Source organism: Marmota flaviventris, chromosome 14 (assembly GCF_047511675.1).
Source record: "Marmota flaviventris isolate mMarFla1 chromosome 14, mMarFla1.hap1, whole genome shotgun sequence".
Lineage (NCBI taxonomy): Eukaryota > Metazoa > Chordata > Mammalia > Rodentia > Sciuridae > Marmota > Marmota flaviventris.
In genome coordinates this window covers 95,677,946-95,696,217 of record NC_092511.1, presented here as the reverse complement: position 1 = coordinate 95,696,217, position 18,272 = coordinate 95,677,946, and the positions used below count along the sequence as shown (strand labels likewise).

The following is an 18,272-nucleotide window of genomic DNA, read 5'->3' as shown; positions in this document are numbered from 1 at the left end:
CATTCCTGATAGGATGACCATGACGACAATGTGTAACTACTTTAAAACCACTAATTGGAGGCCTAGAGGCAGCCACAATTTTTAGCCAAGTATTCTGAAATTAGGGCAAGAGGAACTCTACTCAAAAGCAAAATGGAAGTCCTAACGAAGAGTATCCCAATCGCACCAGGCTTCTGTGTAGGGCTCAGGACTCAAGTGGCTGGTCCAGTGGATAGCTCCCTCGGGGAAATCTAACCTGCTCGACACCCTGGTACTAGAAGAAACCCGCAGTTGCTCAGGACCCTCCCAGGGCGAGTGAAACCAGTGCAGCTCTCCACAGCCTGCGGCCAGAACCACGCCACTGGCCAAGTCCCATCAGAGGTGACTGGAGCAAAGGACAGCCGGGCCCGTCCCTTTGCCCCTCACCCCGGAGGGGCTGCAAAGGCCAGTCCTGCCATTTTTGTCAGAGGTAACGTGGCCGGCTGCCGCCTCCCGCCGCCGGGATCCCCCAGGAGCCCCGGAAAAGCCTCGGGCTTTGGGGCCCGCCCACAGGGCGGGGCCGGGGCGCGCGGAGGGGGCGGGGCCAGCGAGAGCTCTGGGGCGGGGTCTGGGCGGGCGGCGGGAGCGGGACCCGGCCGAAGCTGGGGGTGGGTCCTCCCGAGCCGCGGCGCCGCCCCGCCCCCGCGCGCCCCCGTGCGGCCAGCAGAGTCAGTTGTCTGCCGCGGGCGGCCGGCGGCCGCGGTCTCCCCGCCCCGGGCCCGCCTCTCCTTCCTGCTCGGGGCCCGCCTGCCGGAGCACGGCCGGCGGTCGTCTCGAGGGTCTGGGACGTGACGGGAGCGGCGCCGGCAGCCGAAGTGCCGAGGACTGCGGCGTCCGAGAGCGGAGCGATGCTGGGCGTGGCGGCCGGCATGACCCACAGGTACGGGCCGCGCCCCTCCGGCCGCCACGTCGGCTGTCCGGTGGCGCTCTCACGGGCCGCTCGCGGGCGGCTTCCCGGCCCAGCCCTGGCTGCCTGGCTCAGGCGGGCGGCCTGTGGACCCCGCGGCCCGCGCCGCGCTTCCCGGGGTCTCGCGGGCAGGGAGGGTCGTGTGTGGGTGTGGAGCGAGCACTGCGCGCGCAGCCGCCGCCTCGGTGCTTGGCCGAGTCCCTGCGCCCGATAAGTCTTGGCTGAGTTAGTGATTCGTGTCCTAGCACTTGGAATCCGGCACCGGCCCGCAGGCCTCAAAACGTCTTGGCTTCCGAAGCCCTCGTAGAAATGCAGGACCCCGAAGAGCCTTTGGCCGTGTGCACAGACGTTTTGCTGTGGCAGAAAGGAAAAGGGAACCGCCGCAGGTTGATTCATTCGTTGAATAAGCTCACGATGTGTTACCACACGTAACTCGTGTTTGTGAAGCAGTACTTCCTAAGCCGGTTTTTACCCACTGCCTCCTTCCAAGTCCTGCAAGTCTCTTCTGTGTCTCTGCTTAGTGGAAGGCAGCTGGATTTTACACTCTGCAGTCCTTGGTGCGATGCTTTGACTGAGCTATGGGAAGGGAATCTTTCAGAGATGTTGAGCTGGAAAAGAGAGGATTGTTTTAATGGCTTTTCCAGGTTATTGTGGTATTCTTTGTTACTGTACCAAAACTTAAGAAGTGGTAGTTTTTTAATGGTTAGTTTGACTGTGAAGTCTGAAGCTGAATCAGAAGACGTTTCACACTATATGACGTTAAAATTCCTTGGTTTGCTCTTATAGTTTGAAACGTCGTATGTTTGTCATTTGGAAAATATTAGCTCACGGCATTAGGCCGACCCCAAATTCTAATGCATTTCATTCATATCAATAAGTAACATTTGTTAATATTAACATTTTTTTTAATTTTTTTTTTTTTTTAAAGAGAGAGAGAGAGAGAATATTAACATTTTAAAGTCCTTGAGAATTGGGAAGCTCTCAAACTCAAGGTGGTGGATACTCATCTTCCAAAATTTTGGTTTTTAATGGAAAGTTTAACTATTATCTTTGACAACAAAATATATTTGGTAGTTTTCCTCAAAGTGACAGGCTCAGGTTCAGTTTGAAGGAAATGTCTGACAGATGTAAGTCTAAGTTATAGTGATTTGTCTGTCACATATTTTTACAGTAGAGATGTTGTTTTCTGAAGAAAGCATCTAATTCAACTCCTCACTCAATCACTCACTGTCCTTTTCCTTGAGACAACCATATTATTTTGGTATGCAGCGGAACTGCTTTATGTATACCTGCCATTAGGTCCCAGGTAACGCAAGCGTCAAGATTTAATAATGATAATTTGTACTGTTTCATGGATATTTCTTTTTAAAAAAAGTATTGAATATTAAGTTGATATAGAATTGGAAATACATGGGACATACAAAGAATAATGGATGTACAGTATAAGCAAAGAATAGAAAATAATGATTTCCTTCTTAAGGTCCTCGAGTCTCTCCCTGACCCAGTGTCCCACTCTGATTCCATCCTCTTCCCATTCTGAATTTTCTATTGATAACCCCTTGTTTTTTTTATTTTTTGGCATTAAGTACATGTATATTGTTGCGCAACCATCACTATGAGACATTTCCAGAACTTTTTGCCTTCAGTTTCAGTAACCTTTGTTGGTACTGAAATAAAGAGTACTGAAACTCTGTGCCCATTAAACAATAACTCCTCATTCTTTCTTTCCCCCAGTTCTTGGCAGCCACCATTTTACTTTCTGTTTATATGATTTTGACTTCCATGGATACCTCACATAAGTGGAATCATAAATATTTATTGCATGTATCATAGCTCTTTTTTATTGCTGAATAAAATTTCATGGTGTGGGTGTACAACAGTTTAACTGTTTAGCTGAAGGATATTTGGGTATTTCCAGTTGGGGAAATTAAGAATAAAGCTACTATGAATGTTTATGGACGTAAGTTTTCCTTTCTTTGGGATAAATGTTCAAGAGCAAGCAGTTGCCAAATTGTACAGTAATTGTATGTTCAGCTTTTTAAGAAATGTACAGATTTTTCCAAAGTGCCTATACCATTTTATCGAGGACACTTAAAAGTGAAATAGGCATTTTTTTTTTTCTGCAAGTTTGTGTAGATGAAGAGTTCAGTTACACTATCACTGCCTTGGTAAGTGCTAGAAGACCAGCAGCTGGCAAACCCCTAGAAAAGGTCTTCTTTGAGAAGCATTGTTAAAAGACATAATCCTATTTGATGAGGGATGTGAAGGCATTGGGGTAATTAAAAGGGAGCATTTATAAAGACTACTCTTAAAAATGCTTATTGAGTGCTGGTTGTAGTGTGTGCTTTGTAGTCTTGGGAAGTTGTAATAGGAGGTAATAACTAAGACTTGAAGAATCAATATGGAAAAAGTAACTTTCTGCCCTTAGGGCTTTTCCGTGATTCCCCTGATGTCTAGTGCCGTCATGAAGAGGGAAACTGAAATGGCAGGGAGTGTCTTCATAAAACTTCAGTGTTCTGGGCCAGTTTTTAATGGTTAGGAGGTTGAGTTCTTGATTTTTAAGAAAGAAAGCCAGTGAAAATTTGGTGGTAGAAAAGATACCTTCAGGGTTGGGGTTGTGGCTCAGTGGTAGAGTGCTCACCTGGCACGTGTGAAGCCCTGGGTTTGATCCTCAGCACTACATAAAAGTAAATAAATAGAATAAAGGTATTGTGTCCAACTACAACTAAAAAATAAATATTAAAAAAAAGAAAGAAAAGATACCTTCAGTTCTAGGTTGTTCTATGTTGTGAAGGCTTAGAGAAAACTGTCTATCAGAATTGTGCTACCTTTAATTTATTATCCCTCCCCTTTTCCTTTGTTGTAGCCTCTTGACTATCTCGTGGGTGGCTCTTTTTTTCCTTTTGTGGATAAAGTAACTTTCTTTTCCTCCCACAGAGGGCCTTAGAGCCCCTCTACTGGGCTAGCGAAACTCAACAACTTTAGAAAAATCAGAGCAGGAGAGTCTCCATTTTCATTAATGTTATGTTTGTTCTTCGGTAATCATTTAAATAAACCTCAGAATAAGTCATGTTCTTAACTAGGTTTGCACTTAAATAGAAGGAAAATCATCTCAAACCGTTTATCGATTTTATAGTTCTTGTAACTGTATTGTAAGTTGTGGTTTTCTACCCATGAGAATATCATCTACTTTACATGCTGGACTGTTGCTACATTGTCTTCCAAAAACTTTAATTTTGAAATACTTCAGATGGGCTGTAATATCTGTTGCCATATACCGTATATTCTTCAGTAGCAGCGGTTTTCTCATCCTGACATCTCATTTCTCTGGGTGGGGAGAGTAGGCATTTTTTGCATTGTTTTCATGTTGGAGCATGTTTTGGAGCTTGATGAGTCTGTAGTGCCTTGAGAGGTAGAAAGAGGGGTGCTAGGAATTAGTTTGAGTGCTGACAGTGTGTTCCTGGTGGTAGGAGGCACAAGATCTATCATTAGGATACTAGAAGTATGGAGCCTCAGAGTCAAGTAACATAAAGGATAAAAACATTTATAACAAGTGTTTATACCCATTCCTTTTGTACCAAAATGGAATTAAAAGTTATATGTGGGGGGGCTGGGGTTGTGGCTCAGTGGTAGAGTGCTTGCCTAGCATGTATGAGATACTGGGTTCGATTTTCAGCACCATATATAAATAAACGAATAAAATAAAGATCCATCAATGTCTTAAAAAATAAAATAAGTTATATGTGGGGCTGTGGCTGTAGCTCAGTGTTACAGCACCTGCCTTGCACATGTAAGGCACTGGGTTTGATCCTCAGCACCACATAAAAATAAATAAATAAAGATATTGTGTCCATCTACAATTACTATAAAACAACAAAAACAAAAAAGTTAAATTGTTCGTAACTGCTTTTTTGTTTCATTTAAGGATTTTTATTTATTTATTTTGAGGGGCATGATACTAGGATTTGAATTATCCTCAAGACACATCCCTAGCTCTTTTCAGTTTTTAATTCTGAGACAGGTCTTGCTAAGTTGCTGAGGCTGGCCTCAAACTTGGAATTCTCCTGCCTCCTCCTCCTGAGTCCCTGGGATTATAGGAATGTGCCTATTGTGCCTGGCTCAGAGTTAGGAATAGAGTGCAAACTTCTGATATTAGTGTGAGGTCTCCTCTATTGTACTATGCTAGTTTTCTCTGTTGCTGTATTCAAACAGCATTATATATTACCTTCCTATCTATGTTGTAAATGTCATGAAGGCCATGACCTTGTCAGGTGTATCTGAACTCCCTATCATAGTCAGTTTTGCATTACTGGAACAAAATACCCAAGACAATCTTAACTTCATAAGGAAAAGAAATTTATTTAACAAATTTTTGGAGATTGAAAGTCAGACAGGATGGCACAGGATCTGGCAAAGATTCCCTTTACTTGTGTTACTTCATGGTAGTCGACAGTGATGAAAGTTCTTGCAAAAGGAGAGATCACATCTTGAAACAGGAATACAGAGAGGGCTTGGCTTGCCCCTTTTATAAATATCCTCCCAGAGAACTAACTCAGGGTCCCACAGATACTGCCTTAAGCCCTTCTAAGGGCAATGCTCCAGTGACCTAAGGACCTCATACTAAGCCTCATCTCTTAAGGGTCCCGACATCTGGTCAGCAATTACACACTAAAGACCAAGCTCCTGATACTTGAATTGTTGGGGAACATAATCAAGTCATATTCAAACCTTAGCAACTCCACTAACAAAGTAACAACTCTGGAAATGTCTGAATTAATTTGGAAATATTGTCCCCAAATTGTTCTAGTACAGGGTCCTAGATATCACTGTGTTTTAAGTGGATAGATTACTTTTGTGAAATATGTTCTAGGAGGCATGGTATTTTTGGTGCCTTTGTCTACACCTGGAAACCTTCCTTCCCAGAAACTAAGGTCTACTCACTTATCCATGTCCAGTGTCTCCACAAGTCACAGTTTAAGAGATTCCTTTCTATTGAATGGCTTCTTTACTGATCAGTTAAGTGACGAATACTGTCAACATTTGCTTGAATGGATTGTAAGTTTATTTCTTATTGGGAAATATTTATTTTTAAAGCAGGGCACATTACTATTACATGTAAATCTGTCTTATTAGCACAGTGAGGAACCAGAGGGTAGGCAAATGCAGCATTTGTTACACTAGTTTCCTCTTCCTCAATGCAGTATATTCAACAGATTATCTTTTTTTTTTTTTTTTTTAAATGTGTGAGTCACTGTCCAGTACACCTGATGAAATGCAATATAAGACATGGTCCCTGCTCTTGAGAATTTTAACTGTTCTTTCATTCATCTGGTTGCAGATTTTCATAAAGTACTACTTTGGTCATATTACCCCTTGTTTTCAAAATATTAATAAGTTTCTTATTTCCTATCAAATAAGGTCTAAACTTTAGAGCCTATAATTAAGATTGTTTGCGATTTGGCCCCACCTTTGGCCCAAACTATTCCATTAGTCTATGTTTCTCTAACCCTAACCACCATTTTCTAGAAGCATCTAATGATTTCCTATTTCAATGCTTTTCCTCATGTTGTTCGGCCTAGAGAATTACTGTCTACTGTGTTTTTTTCTTTTCTTTTGGTACCAGGGAGTGAACCCAGGGGCACTTAACCACTGAGCCACATCCCTAGCCCTTTTTATATTTTATTTTGAGACAAGGTCTTGCTAAGTTGCTGAGGGTCTCACTATGTTGCTGGTCTGGCTTTGAATTGGTGTTCATCTACCTCAGCCTCCTGAGCCCCTAGGATTATAGGAGTGTGCCACTGCGCCTGGCCTGTACTGTGTCTTCTTGGCAGCTGGAGCAAAATTGCCACTTTTCCCTTGAAGTAATGAATTTTGGGAACATTTGTTGAGCTCCTGCCATGTGCTGAGAAGTTAGAAATTTAGAGCTTTATCAATTCTCCCCAAGCAATTTCTATTTTGTACTATGGTTTTGGGTATATATGTCTAATCTTTTCTGTCAAATTGTAATCTTTGGAAGTAAAAGAATATCTTAATCAAATATATTAAATATCCAAAGATATATAATCTATATCTAAGTAGGCTTTATTTTTCTTTTTATAACCTCATTTGTTAAGGAATTGAAAAGTTCATAGCTTAGTGTCTATGACATTGTTTGAATAAACTCACAAAACTTTGAGGAAAACAAGATAGCTTTCACATTTGGCTTAACTTGACTCTATAGTGCATTAATATACAGTGGCAGGGACCCAACATCTATGGAAAATTGGGAAGAAATTCAAATGATATAATTCCTTGTTTAGTTTATTTCATTCCCCTGCCAGGCCACTTAAAAAAAAAAAAAAAAAAAACCAAACAACTCTTGGTAATAACAATTTTTTAAAAAAATTAATTATCTACTTTTACACAAATACTTTAAAGTTATTATTTTACACAATAAATTTTATTGTCACAGACACACCATGATTGAGGTATGATTTTTATGCCTATTTTACAGGTGAGGAACTCAAATGGCCAAGAACACTGTCACACTTTGCTGACAGAGCTGAGGTTTACACTGAAGATCCCTGCAGAGCTCTGTGTCTCCTCAGTTCACACAACTGGTGGAAAAGGGATCACAGTTCTCTACTTTTCCTAGGTTTCAAGACCTTTACAAGCTCGACCAACCTATCCAGTTTTATTCCCTAGTACTCTTCAGCTTACATCATCTTATTGCAAAACATATTACAATCCTTGATTTTTGTTATTCTTGTGCCAGGAATAATCCACCCCCTTGTCTTTGAGGGGGCAGGAGTTCTCAAATCTTAATCTCAAGGCCTCCAGCCTAAACTCCTTTGTTTTGAAGATGGTGTCCTTGTTTCAGCACCCGTTAGGCTTTTCTTCTTGACCTTCTATAGAATGTATTAGGTATTTGTGTGCAACTCAGATTTCCATTATTCTCACTTCAACTCTTGACAAACCTTGTATTAACAACTATGTATGTACTGTACCATAGGAAAAGTTTGAAAAAAAATCTTTTAAGAATTAAAAAAAAAATCTTTCTAGTTGTCAATGGACCTTTATTTTATTTATTTATATGTGATGCTGAGACTCCAAACCAGTGCCTCACACATGCTAGACAAGCGCTCTACCACTGAGCCATAACCCCAGCCCCCATCTTTAAGAAATTTAAGTAAGGAAATGGTAATTTGTCACTAGTTATTATTAAATGAAATTGTTATTTTTTAAGACACTGGGAATAGCCAAATGTTTCTCAGGAGGTAGGAAAATGTCAATCATGGTTGTGTTCAATCAGAGGCCAGATTTATTTGAATGTTATATGGGAAACTCATGAATTAGGTAAAGCAATTCTCTCAAAACTTGGGATATATAGACTAATCATGGCATGGGACTTATGCTGAAAACAGATGATTTAGCCTTCTTGGGGGAGGAACACTAAATCTATGCACCCAATTTTTTTTTTTTTTTTTATAGAGGGCTTCAAACATACAAAACTGGAATAGTGAATCTCCATGCCCTGCTACCCAGCTTCAGTAATTATTGACTGGTGGTAAATCTTTGACTGAGGGCCAATCTTTTTCCATTCCTCTCTCCTCTATGTCATGTATAGAGATATTAATATTAATATGTATCCTTAAAAGATAAAGACACTTCTAAAAAGCACTTTAAGAATATTAACCACATCATCACACTTGAAAAAGATTAATACTAATTCCTTGGTGTCACCATCTACGTAGTTAATATTCAAATTTCTATTGTTTCAAACATTTTATTGTATTTTTTTTAAAGTAGAATCTAAAGAAGGTTTATGGGTTTTTAAATTTTTTTTTTTAGTTGTAGATGGACACAATACCTTTATTTTATTTATTTATTTTTATGTGGTGCTGAGGATTGAACTCAGTGCCTCACACATGCTAGGTGAGCACTCTACCACTGAGCCACAACCCTAGCCTCCAGGCTTATGTATTTTGAAGGTTAATAAGTCTTTCAGCCTCTTTTAGCACATAGGTACCTTTTCATCTTTTTTATTGCTTTTGTGATGTTGTTTTATTATTGTTGTTGTTTGCCCTGAATAATTTGTTATAGTTTAGATTGGTAGATTGCGCCCTTGGGGTATATAGTGTAACATCCTTTGTTATATAAATTGTTGATTTGATCTAAAGAAGCAGTTCTCAAATTTCTTGGTCTCAGGACCACTTTACACTTATAAATTATTGAGGACTGCTGTGGTGTGAATGTTTCCTCTAAATTCATGTTGAATTTTTTTGGGAGGGGGTTGCTGTGGGATTGAATTCAGGGGCACTCAACTACTGAGCCACATCCCCAGCCCTATTTTGTATTTCATTTTATTTTTTAAAAATATTTTTTAGTGTTGATGGACCTTTATTTTATTCATTTATTTATATATGGTACCGAGAATTGAACCTAGTGCCTCACACATGTGAGGCAAGCACTCCACCACTGAGCCACAACCCCAGCCCCTATTTTGTATTTTCTTTAGAAATAGGGTCTCACTGAGTTTTTTAGTACCTCACCGCCGTTGCTGAGGCTGGCTTTGAACTTGGGATTCTCCTGCCTCAGCCTCCTGAGCCACTGGGATTACAGGTATGTGCCACTGAGCCTGGCTCATGTTGAAATTTAATTGCCGTTAATAGTATTGGGAGGTGAGACTTTGAGAGAGATGATTAATGACGTTATGAAAGGGAGAGTTTGGTTCCCTCTTGGTGCTTTGCCCTTCCACCTTTTGCCATGAGATGATGCAGCAAGAAGGCCCTCAGCAGATGCCAGCACCTTGGTCTTGAACTTTTTAGCTCTCAAAATTGAGAGAAAATAAACTTCTGTTTGTTATAAAGTATGTAGTCTCAGGTATTCTGTTTTAGCAGCACAAAATAGACTGAGACAAGTACCCTGAAAAGCTTCACAGTATTTGAAATTTAATAAACTTTTTTGCACATTAAAATAAATAATGTATTTTGTAATTATTTTTCAAAAAAATAAATTTGTGAACTGGGGTTATGGCTCAGAGGTAGAGCGCTCGCCTAGTATGCGTGAGGCACTGGTTTCCATCCTCAGCACCATATAAAAATAAAATAAAGATATTGTGTTCATCTATAACTAAAAAATAAGTATTTAAAAAATAAATTTGTGAAAAGAGTGTCTTAAAACAAAAAAAAAGTTTTTTGCGAGACTCTTTAAATCTTACTAGAAGAGAACGAGTATTCAATCAGTTATAATAGTTCATGTCCTGGAGCTTCTGGAAAACTCTACTGTATACTAGTGAGAAAATAGAAACAAAAAATCTTAGTGTTATGAAAATAGTGTGGCTTCTTAGGTCACCTTGGAAACTGCTGATCTAGAAGTGAGTTTGGTAAGATTCAGGTTTGATCTCCATCATATCCCATGTCTACACATAGATGGTAAGTATTGGGTTCTTGCATATTTCATACATAGTATGTGGCATGTCTCTTGTTGATTTGTGTCTTTGGAATCCTGAAAGGAGAGGAGAAAGCCCATTATACTTAATTTCCCAATTGAAAGAGCTTGATGTATATTAAAAAAACATGATCTAACTATATGCCGTCTAAGAAACTCACCCCAAATATAACAGTATAGGCAAATTGAAAGTAAAAGATGCATTTTGCAAAATTCAGTCAAAGGAACTCAAAGGTGACTTTATTATAGTCAATCATATAAACATCAGATAAAGTGGACTTGAGAGAAAGTAAATTACCAGAGACAATACTTAACAATAGCAGAACACTTTCTTCTCAAGTTCCTTTGGCACTTCTTATGTCATGTACATCTAAAAAGAACAAATAAAAAATTTTTAAAAAGTTTCTATGGAACGTATACCAAGACAGATTATATTTTGGTCCATAAACTTCAAAAAATTTAAAAAGAATTGGAATCAGTCTAGAAATCAAACTACGAATCAGGAACCTAAATATCATTGGAAAATCTAACAATGTTTCTAAAAAGCATTCTTTTATATAGTTCATAAGTCAAAGAGAAAGAGAGAATGAAGAAACACATTGAACTAAGTAAAAATGAAAATGCAACATATCAAAATTTGTAGGACATAAAGTAGAGCTGGGAGGAAAATATATAGTATTGAATGCACAAGAAAAGTCTCAAATCAGTAATTGTAGCTCTCATATGTTAAGAACCTTCAAAGAAAGAAAAAAGCTAGGCATGGTGGCGCACAATTGTAATCCCAGCAATTTGGGAGGCTGAGGCAGCAGTATCACAGTTTCCAAGCCAGCCTCAGAAGAGAATAAATCCAAAACAAGCAAGAGGAAAATAAAAAACCTGAAATCAAGCCTGACACAGTAATGTGTGCCTGTAATCCTAGCAGCTCTGGAGGTTGAGACAGGAGGATCGCAAGTTCCTAGCCGGTCTCAGCAACTTAGCGGGTCCATAAGCAACTTAGTGAGTCCCTGTCTCAAAATAAAAAATAAAAAAAGCTGAGGATGTGGCTCAGTGGGAGAGCATCCTTGAGTTCAATCCCCAGTACCCAAACCAAAAAATAACAAAAAAAACAAACCACGAGAAACCAATATAATTAAAACTAAAAAATTTAAGCATCAGTGAAAAGAGTCGTTTCTTTGAAAAGATCAATACGGTAGACAAAACTTTAGCAAAATTGATGGGGGAAAGACACTAATCATCAATATCAAAAATAAAGCAAGGGAGGGTCTGGAGTTGTTGCTCAGCGGTAGAGCGCTTGCCTCCTATGTGTGAGGCACTGGGTTCGATTGCATTGAGTTCTATTCCCAGCACCACATATAAATAAGCAAATAAAGGCCTATCAACAACTAAAAATAAATCAATTAAAAATTGATGATTAATTAATTAAATAATTGATAAATTAAAAAAAATAAAGCAAGGGGTATACCACCCTGTAGTCATTAAAAGGGTAATAAAGGAATTATATTAACATCTACACATAAATTTGAAAACTTAGATGAAATGGAACAGTTCCTCTGAAAGCATCATTTATTTTAAATTGCACACAATCTCTTTGTGAAAATACAATAGGAAGGAATACTTCCCATACATTTTATAAAGCTAGTACATCTTGCTGCCCAAACCAGAGAATGCACAAAAAGAAAAAATCCCAGTGTCTCGGGAGGCAGAGGAAGGAGGATCATGAGTTGAAAGCCAGTCTCAGCAAAAGTGAGGCACTAAGCAACTCAATGAGACCTTGTCTCTAAATAATAGTACGAAGTAGGGCGGGGGATGTGCCTTAGTGGCGGAGTGCCCCTGAGTTCAATCCCCAGGACCAAAAAAAAAGAAAACCATAGACCAATATTCCAAATGAATATATGAATATAGATGTAAAAATTTCTTAACAAAATAAAAGCAAATATAACAACAATATATAAAAAGAAATGTAGTACTCTGTGATTAAATGGATTTTTAAGAACGCAAAGTTGGTGCAACATGGTGAAGGTTAGTTGTAATACAGGATATTCACTAGCTAAAGGAGAAAGTTAGTGTGATTATATCAATTAGTGCAGAAAAAGCATGTGGTAAAAATCAGGAAAACTCTCAGAAAAATAATAGCAACGAGGTAGGCAAATAATGTCTCCCACAATATGGTTGTGGCAATGTTAAACAGATTACTGTGTCAAACGTGCAGAACAGTGCCCAAGCAGGTTAATAGTAGTGTTTGCTATTATTATATTTTTTTATTAGCTAAAAATGAAGAAACAAAAGACTTCTAATAAGTGTAAAAATGTAAGAACTATTTTATGTAACTCAAAGCCATACAGAAGCAGGTAACAGGCTGGTTTGACTTCTGGGTGCTGTTTTGCAGACTTCAATTTTATAACTGTTTCATTAGGGGGAAATGCAAAATGGTGATATTCTGATTGTTTAAGACATTTCAAGTCTCAGCTGTAGTACTGCTAAAAAGACAAGCTTCCGGCTGGGGTTGTGGCTTAGTGGTAGAGTGCTTGCTTAGCATGCATAAGGCACGGGGTTTGATTCTCAGCACCACATAAATGTAAAATAAAGATATTATGTCCACTTAAAACTAAAAAATAAATATTAAAAAAAGACAAGCCTTCCTTAGTGACTACTTGGTAACCTGATGATACAGATTGACAGATTGCAAATTACTTTTATCTTTATTGTTTAATATTGTCCAGTCTTCTACTCAATAATTATGTGTGTTACCTTATTTTATATCACTTTTATATAATACTGGACCTAGAAGGTTCTCAGAAAAGTACACTGTTAATGGTAGAGTTTAGGTGCACTTTTTCGGTCTTGAATTATTGATTTTCCCCTTGCTTTCAGATTGCTACGCCACCCCGCTTTGTACCAGGGATTGAACCTAGTGGGCTCAACCACTGATCCACATTTTTTTCCATTGTATGTTTTATTTTGAGACAGGGTCTTGCTAAGTTGCTGAGGCTGGCTTGGAACTTGAGGTACTCCTGCCTCAACCTTCATAGCTATAGGTATGTGCCACCAAATTACATTTTTTTTTTTTTCCCCAGTACTGGTCATTGAACCCAAGGCCTGGTCTTATGTATGCTAGGCAAGCGCTCTACCACTGAACTACATCCCCAGCCCTTCTCCCTACCCTTTAAGTGAATGTTGGTGTGAGCCCCTCTGGTTAGGTTTGTTTCCATACTTTCTGGAAGTGGGGATAAATTCCAATCATTTTGAATGATCAAAGATTATTAGCTGATTGGCATTCCATTGAAGGATATAGTTAATGTTTGGATCATTTACAGCTGAACCCATAGAACTTGGCTGTCTATTCCTTAGCAAATTTGGCTGTAACTTGAGTGACCCCCCCCCCCCTTTTTAAAGCAGTGGTATAAGCTAGGCACTGTGGTGCATGTCTGTAATCTGGTGGCTTGGGAGGCTAAGACAGAAGGATCTCAAGTTTGAGGTCAACCTCAGTAACTTAGCGAGGCCCTAAGCAGCTCAGTAAGACCTTGTCTTAAAATAAAAAGTAGAAAGGGCTGGATGTAGCTTAGTGGTAAAGTGCCCTGGGGTTCAATCTCCAGTACCCAAACAAACCAAAAAAAAAAAAAAAAGGAAGCAGTGGTATAAATATGTTTGTTTGTTAAATATCATGTGGGGTTTTAAATATTTTCACTGAAAGATATTAAAGGTGTCTAGATTAATGGGCATGGTTACGCTGGTTATGGAGACTATTGAAAAGCACCTGTAATTGGGTACGGTGGCGCATACCTGTAATCCCAGCTGCTCCGGAAGTTGAGGTAGGAGGATTGCCAGTTCAAAGCCAGCCTCAGCAAAAGCAAGATGCTAAGCAACTCAGTGAGACCCTGTCTCTAAACAAAATACAAAAAATAGGCCTGGGGATGTGGCTTAGTGGTTGAGTGCCCCTGAGTTCAATCCCTGATCCCCCTGACCCAATAAAAGAAAAGCCCCTGTAAATCATTTGGATTTTAACCATGATCATTTTTTAAATGGATAACAAATTTTCCTTACTGATGCTTGTGCTTGAATTGTTTTATTTTCAGTATATATTTCCCTGTGTCTCATGTTTGTATCATGAGTAATGTGACTTGGTCTGTGAATGACTAGTTTGGAGTTTCTGATTTCATTATAAGAAGAAAGGATGATAAAGTTCATTAAGAGGAGTTGTATTTTGAAGTTAAATTTAAGTTAAATATACATTTTGAATAAAGTTTTTCCTCACTGTTTGGATTCCAAAATGGCAATTTGTCTTCAACAAAAGACTGACAATGTAGCAGTTAGACTGTTGCTTCCATGCTTAGTGATATTATAGTTAAGTTTCAAATTGTGGGGAAGTAAGATAAATTATATTTCAGCTAGGACATACATGTCATCACTGAAGGACAGTAGGACAGAGGTGGAATTTGATGAGGTTAAGAATGTCTTTTTTTTTTTTTTTTTTAAACACAATGCCTTTATTTTTATGTGGTGCTGAGGATTGAACCCGGGTCCCGCCTGGGCTAGGCGAGCAAGAATATCTTTTTAAACCCTTAGACATGATTGTGAGAGTATATCTAGCACAGATTAGTTTGTGGCCTGTTGGCTTCAAGGGGCTGGATGCCCTCCTGGTAGTCTCCCAGACCTGGGCTCATAGAGACAGAAGCAGAAGGTCTCAGATAAAAATGACATGCACTAAGCTTGTAATTAGCCAGAAGGGACGTTTGACATTTTAACTTTTATCTTCAAATGAGCTTAGATTTATTCTTTGGACATCCTAGAAGCCAAAGTATATGAATATAGGTTAAACTTGAGCATGGTTCCTCAGGCTTAGGTTGAATGCCTGTTGTTCTAATGGGAAGTTTTAGAACAAAACAAACATTCAATCACTACTCTTATGTTTTCTCTTTCAGAGAGTGTGGGGATATGATGTCCCAAATATCACAGTTGAAGGTCATTGCCTGCATTAGAATATTTTGATTCCCTTGGGTTTTAGTGGGTTGCTGCCATAATAGTTCTTTCTTTGGAATACAGTGTAGACTTTGTCAGAGTGAAGCGTGTTTTAGGGAAGATGGAGTAGTCTTCATTGGAATCTGAAGATAGAGTAATTCATCTACCAATTGAGCAGACTTTTGTTTTAGGAGTGTGGGTAGTGGCATTTTTGTAATAGGCAAGAAGGCTTTGTAAACATGACTTGAGACTGGTTTTCTCTTTTTAAAAATGAATCCAATAAAGTGAAAGCTAGCTTCAGAGAATCTGAAAAGTTATCTTCACACTAACCCATTTTAGGTCATTGAATGTATTAACATGACTGAGGATAATGATGAAAAGTGTGTTTAAAATTTTTAGAAAGCTATATGTGTGAAACACTAGATTATCTGTCTGATTTATCAGATTGACCATAATTATAATGATATAACTTTGAGATGTTTATAAGGCCAATGCTAATTTCTGGAGCAATTTAATGTGTTTCTGGACTTAATGTGCTTTTTTTCCCCCCTTAGTTTTCACCATGGGAAGCAATGTAATACATGACAGCATTTTTAGCCTAGACTTTCCTCCTGAGTTACTTACATACAATTCTGTAAGAAGCCAGCATGCAAAGTACAGGCAATGCTTTGAGTCCACTTAATTCACTTAAAAAAAAAAAAATGCTGGCTAACCCACATTAGGAAATGAGAACATATTTTGTGTTTTGGACATTGGCCAGATCTGTACAAAGTATGGAACATCTGCAATCTGTTTAAATCATTTTCTTTGTGTTTTGCAATGAAATGTTTTATTCACGAGTATGTATGTTATATGTAGTATGAAACCTTCTTCACTTTATACCTGAATTTTATAGTACTTGTCAGGTGCTTTCCCTTTGTCAGTGATACTTATGACAAAGAACATTGGTGAAATATAGAAAATGATGCTTAATTTTAATACAGAACTCTGCTAAATTTGACAGAAAACAAAAGTCCCAGTGATTCCTTAAAATTTCAGAGGTCTATGTTTTTCCCCCACAAGGGTCATTTTGGGACCGTGAGAATAGACTTAAAAAGAAGTGTTTTCTGAACTTGAGCCCTTTTGATTTTTTTAAAGAAAAACAAAACAAAACAAAAAATTTGTATTTCCTCCTGATGATGTGTCCAGTCATTTAGAATGCTTTCTATGAAGGAAGTTGTGGTGATAGGTTTTAGAATGTGCAGGATGGGGATGATGAGAACTCCAAGGATATGAGGCTTGGGAAACTTTTACAAAGAATTTTTTTTTCTCTCAGTCATAGTTAATCACCCTTTCCAGGAGAGTGATTATATATCCCACTCATAAAACAGTACATGTCACATCATAGGCACTCAATAAATAATTGTCAAATGAATAAATGATGATGTATTTTATTTGGTATGTATAGTTTTTGTTTGGTTCAGTGGTTCAATATTTCTGTAAATATTGCCATAAAATGTTATGTGGTAGATGCTAATGAGGAACCTTTCAGTTGGCACTGAATTAGACTTGGATTATTTCAATAATACTGTGCAAGCACAGTATTTCTTTTCTTCCTTAGAGGTCAATAAAGGAATAGTTATTTGACATGGAAAGATGCTATATTCTGGATAAATGAAGCAACTGTGTGATTGGGTTAAATCTTTTAGATCTAACATTAACTTTTTTAAATGAACTTCCTCATTTTTTCATATTAATATGTAGTTTCAATAATGTTAATCAAAATTTCAGGTGGAGTTCTTTTGGTAAAATTGACAAACTTATCTTCAAGGTTCTTGGGAAGAATGAACAGGCAAGAATAGCAAAGCACTAGTTATTCAAAGGAAGAGTAAATTCATAAAATCTGTGAGTAAAATAATTTGGCAGTGTTATGTCAGGACTGAAGTGATTGGTAATCTGTAATTTTCATTTCTGTAAAATAAACTTAAGCAAGTAGAGAAAACTTGGTGTGAAAAGATTTTTGCAGCATTATTCAGATAAGCAGAAAGTTTATATTACCTAAGTAAACAATCATAGGTCATTTAAAATACCTATGACACCCTAAAATTTAGTGAAATAATGTAATTTAAAATATTTATTGGGCTGGGGTTGTGGGTCAGTGGTAGAGTGCTTGCCTAGGATGTGCGGGGTCCTGGATTCGATCCTCAGCACCACATATAAGTAAAATAAAGGTATTGTGTCCAACTACAACTAAAAAATAAATATCAAAAAAATATTAAAGCTTTATAATATTACATCATGATAATAGAAAAGCAGTATGTGAAGTTTTAGGCATGGTATGATTACAGTATTTAAGCATAAAATAGTGGGGAAAAATAAAAAGTGCTTTTAAAAAATTACATTGCAGTATAATTTATATACCACAAAATCATCATCGTAAGTGGGTAAGGTTTTTATATATTTACAGAATTGTATAGCCACCATAACTATACTTTTTGAGAATATTTCCATCATCTGGAAGTAAATTCATTTGTTTGACCCCCAGCACTAACCCTTTCTGTTTGTGTAAATCTCCCTTTCCTTGACCTTTCATATAAATGGAATTCTATGTAGTCTTTAGTGTTTGGCTTCTTTGACTTGGCGTAATGTTTTTTAGGTTATTATATTCATGCTGTAGCAATCATCAGTTGTTCACTTCTTTATATTATTGAATAGTGTTCCATTGTATTGGTATGTACTATATTTTGTTTATCCAGTCACCAGCTGACTTACATTTGAATTGTTTCTACTTTTTGTCTGTTATGACTAATGTGCTGTGAACATTTGTGTATCATCTTTGCATGGACAAATGTTTTCATTTCTCTAGAGTAGGTTCCTAGGATTGAGATTGCTGGGCCACATGGAAAGATTTTTGCATAAGAAACTGCTCAAGTAGCTGATTCCACCAGCAGTGTATGAGGATTCCACTTAGACAACATCTTCA

At 38.1% G+C, this 18,272-nt stretch overlaps 1 protein-coding gene across 1 annotated transcript in view; it reads left to right on the top strand.

Moving 5' to 3' along the window:
• Positions 1-687: 687 nt before the first annotated feature.
• Lims1 (LIM zinc finger domain containing 1) overlaps positions 688-18,272 on the top strand; it is a 146,553-nt gene continuing 128,968 nt past the window's right edge. The window contains exon 1 of the mRNA XM_027948929.2: positions 688-898. Within this exon, the coding sequence (XP_027804730.1) occupies positions 867-898 (32 nt within the window). The 5' untranslated portion in view covers positions 688-866. The remainder of the gene's footprint in view (positions 899-18,272) is intronic.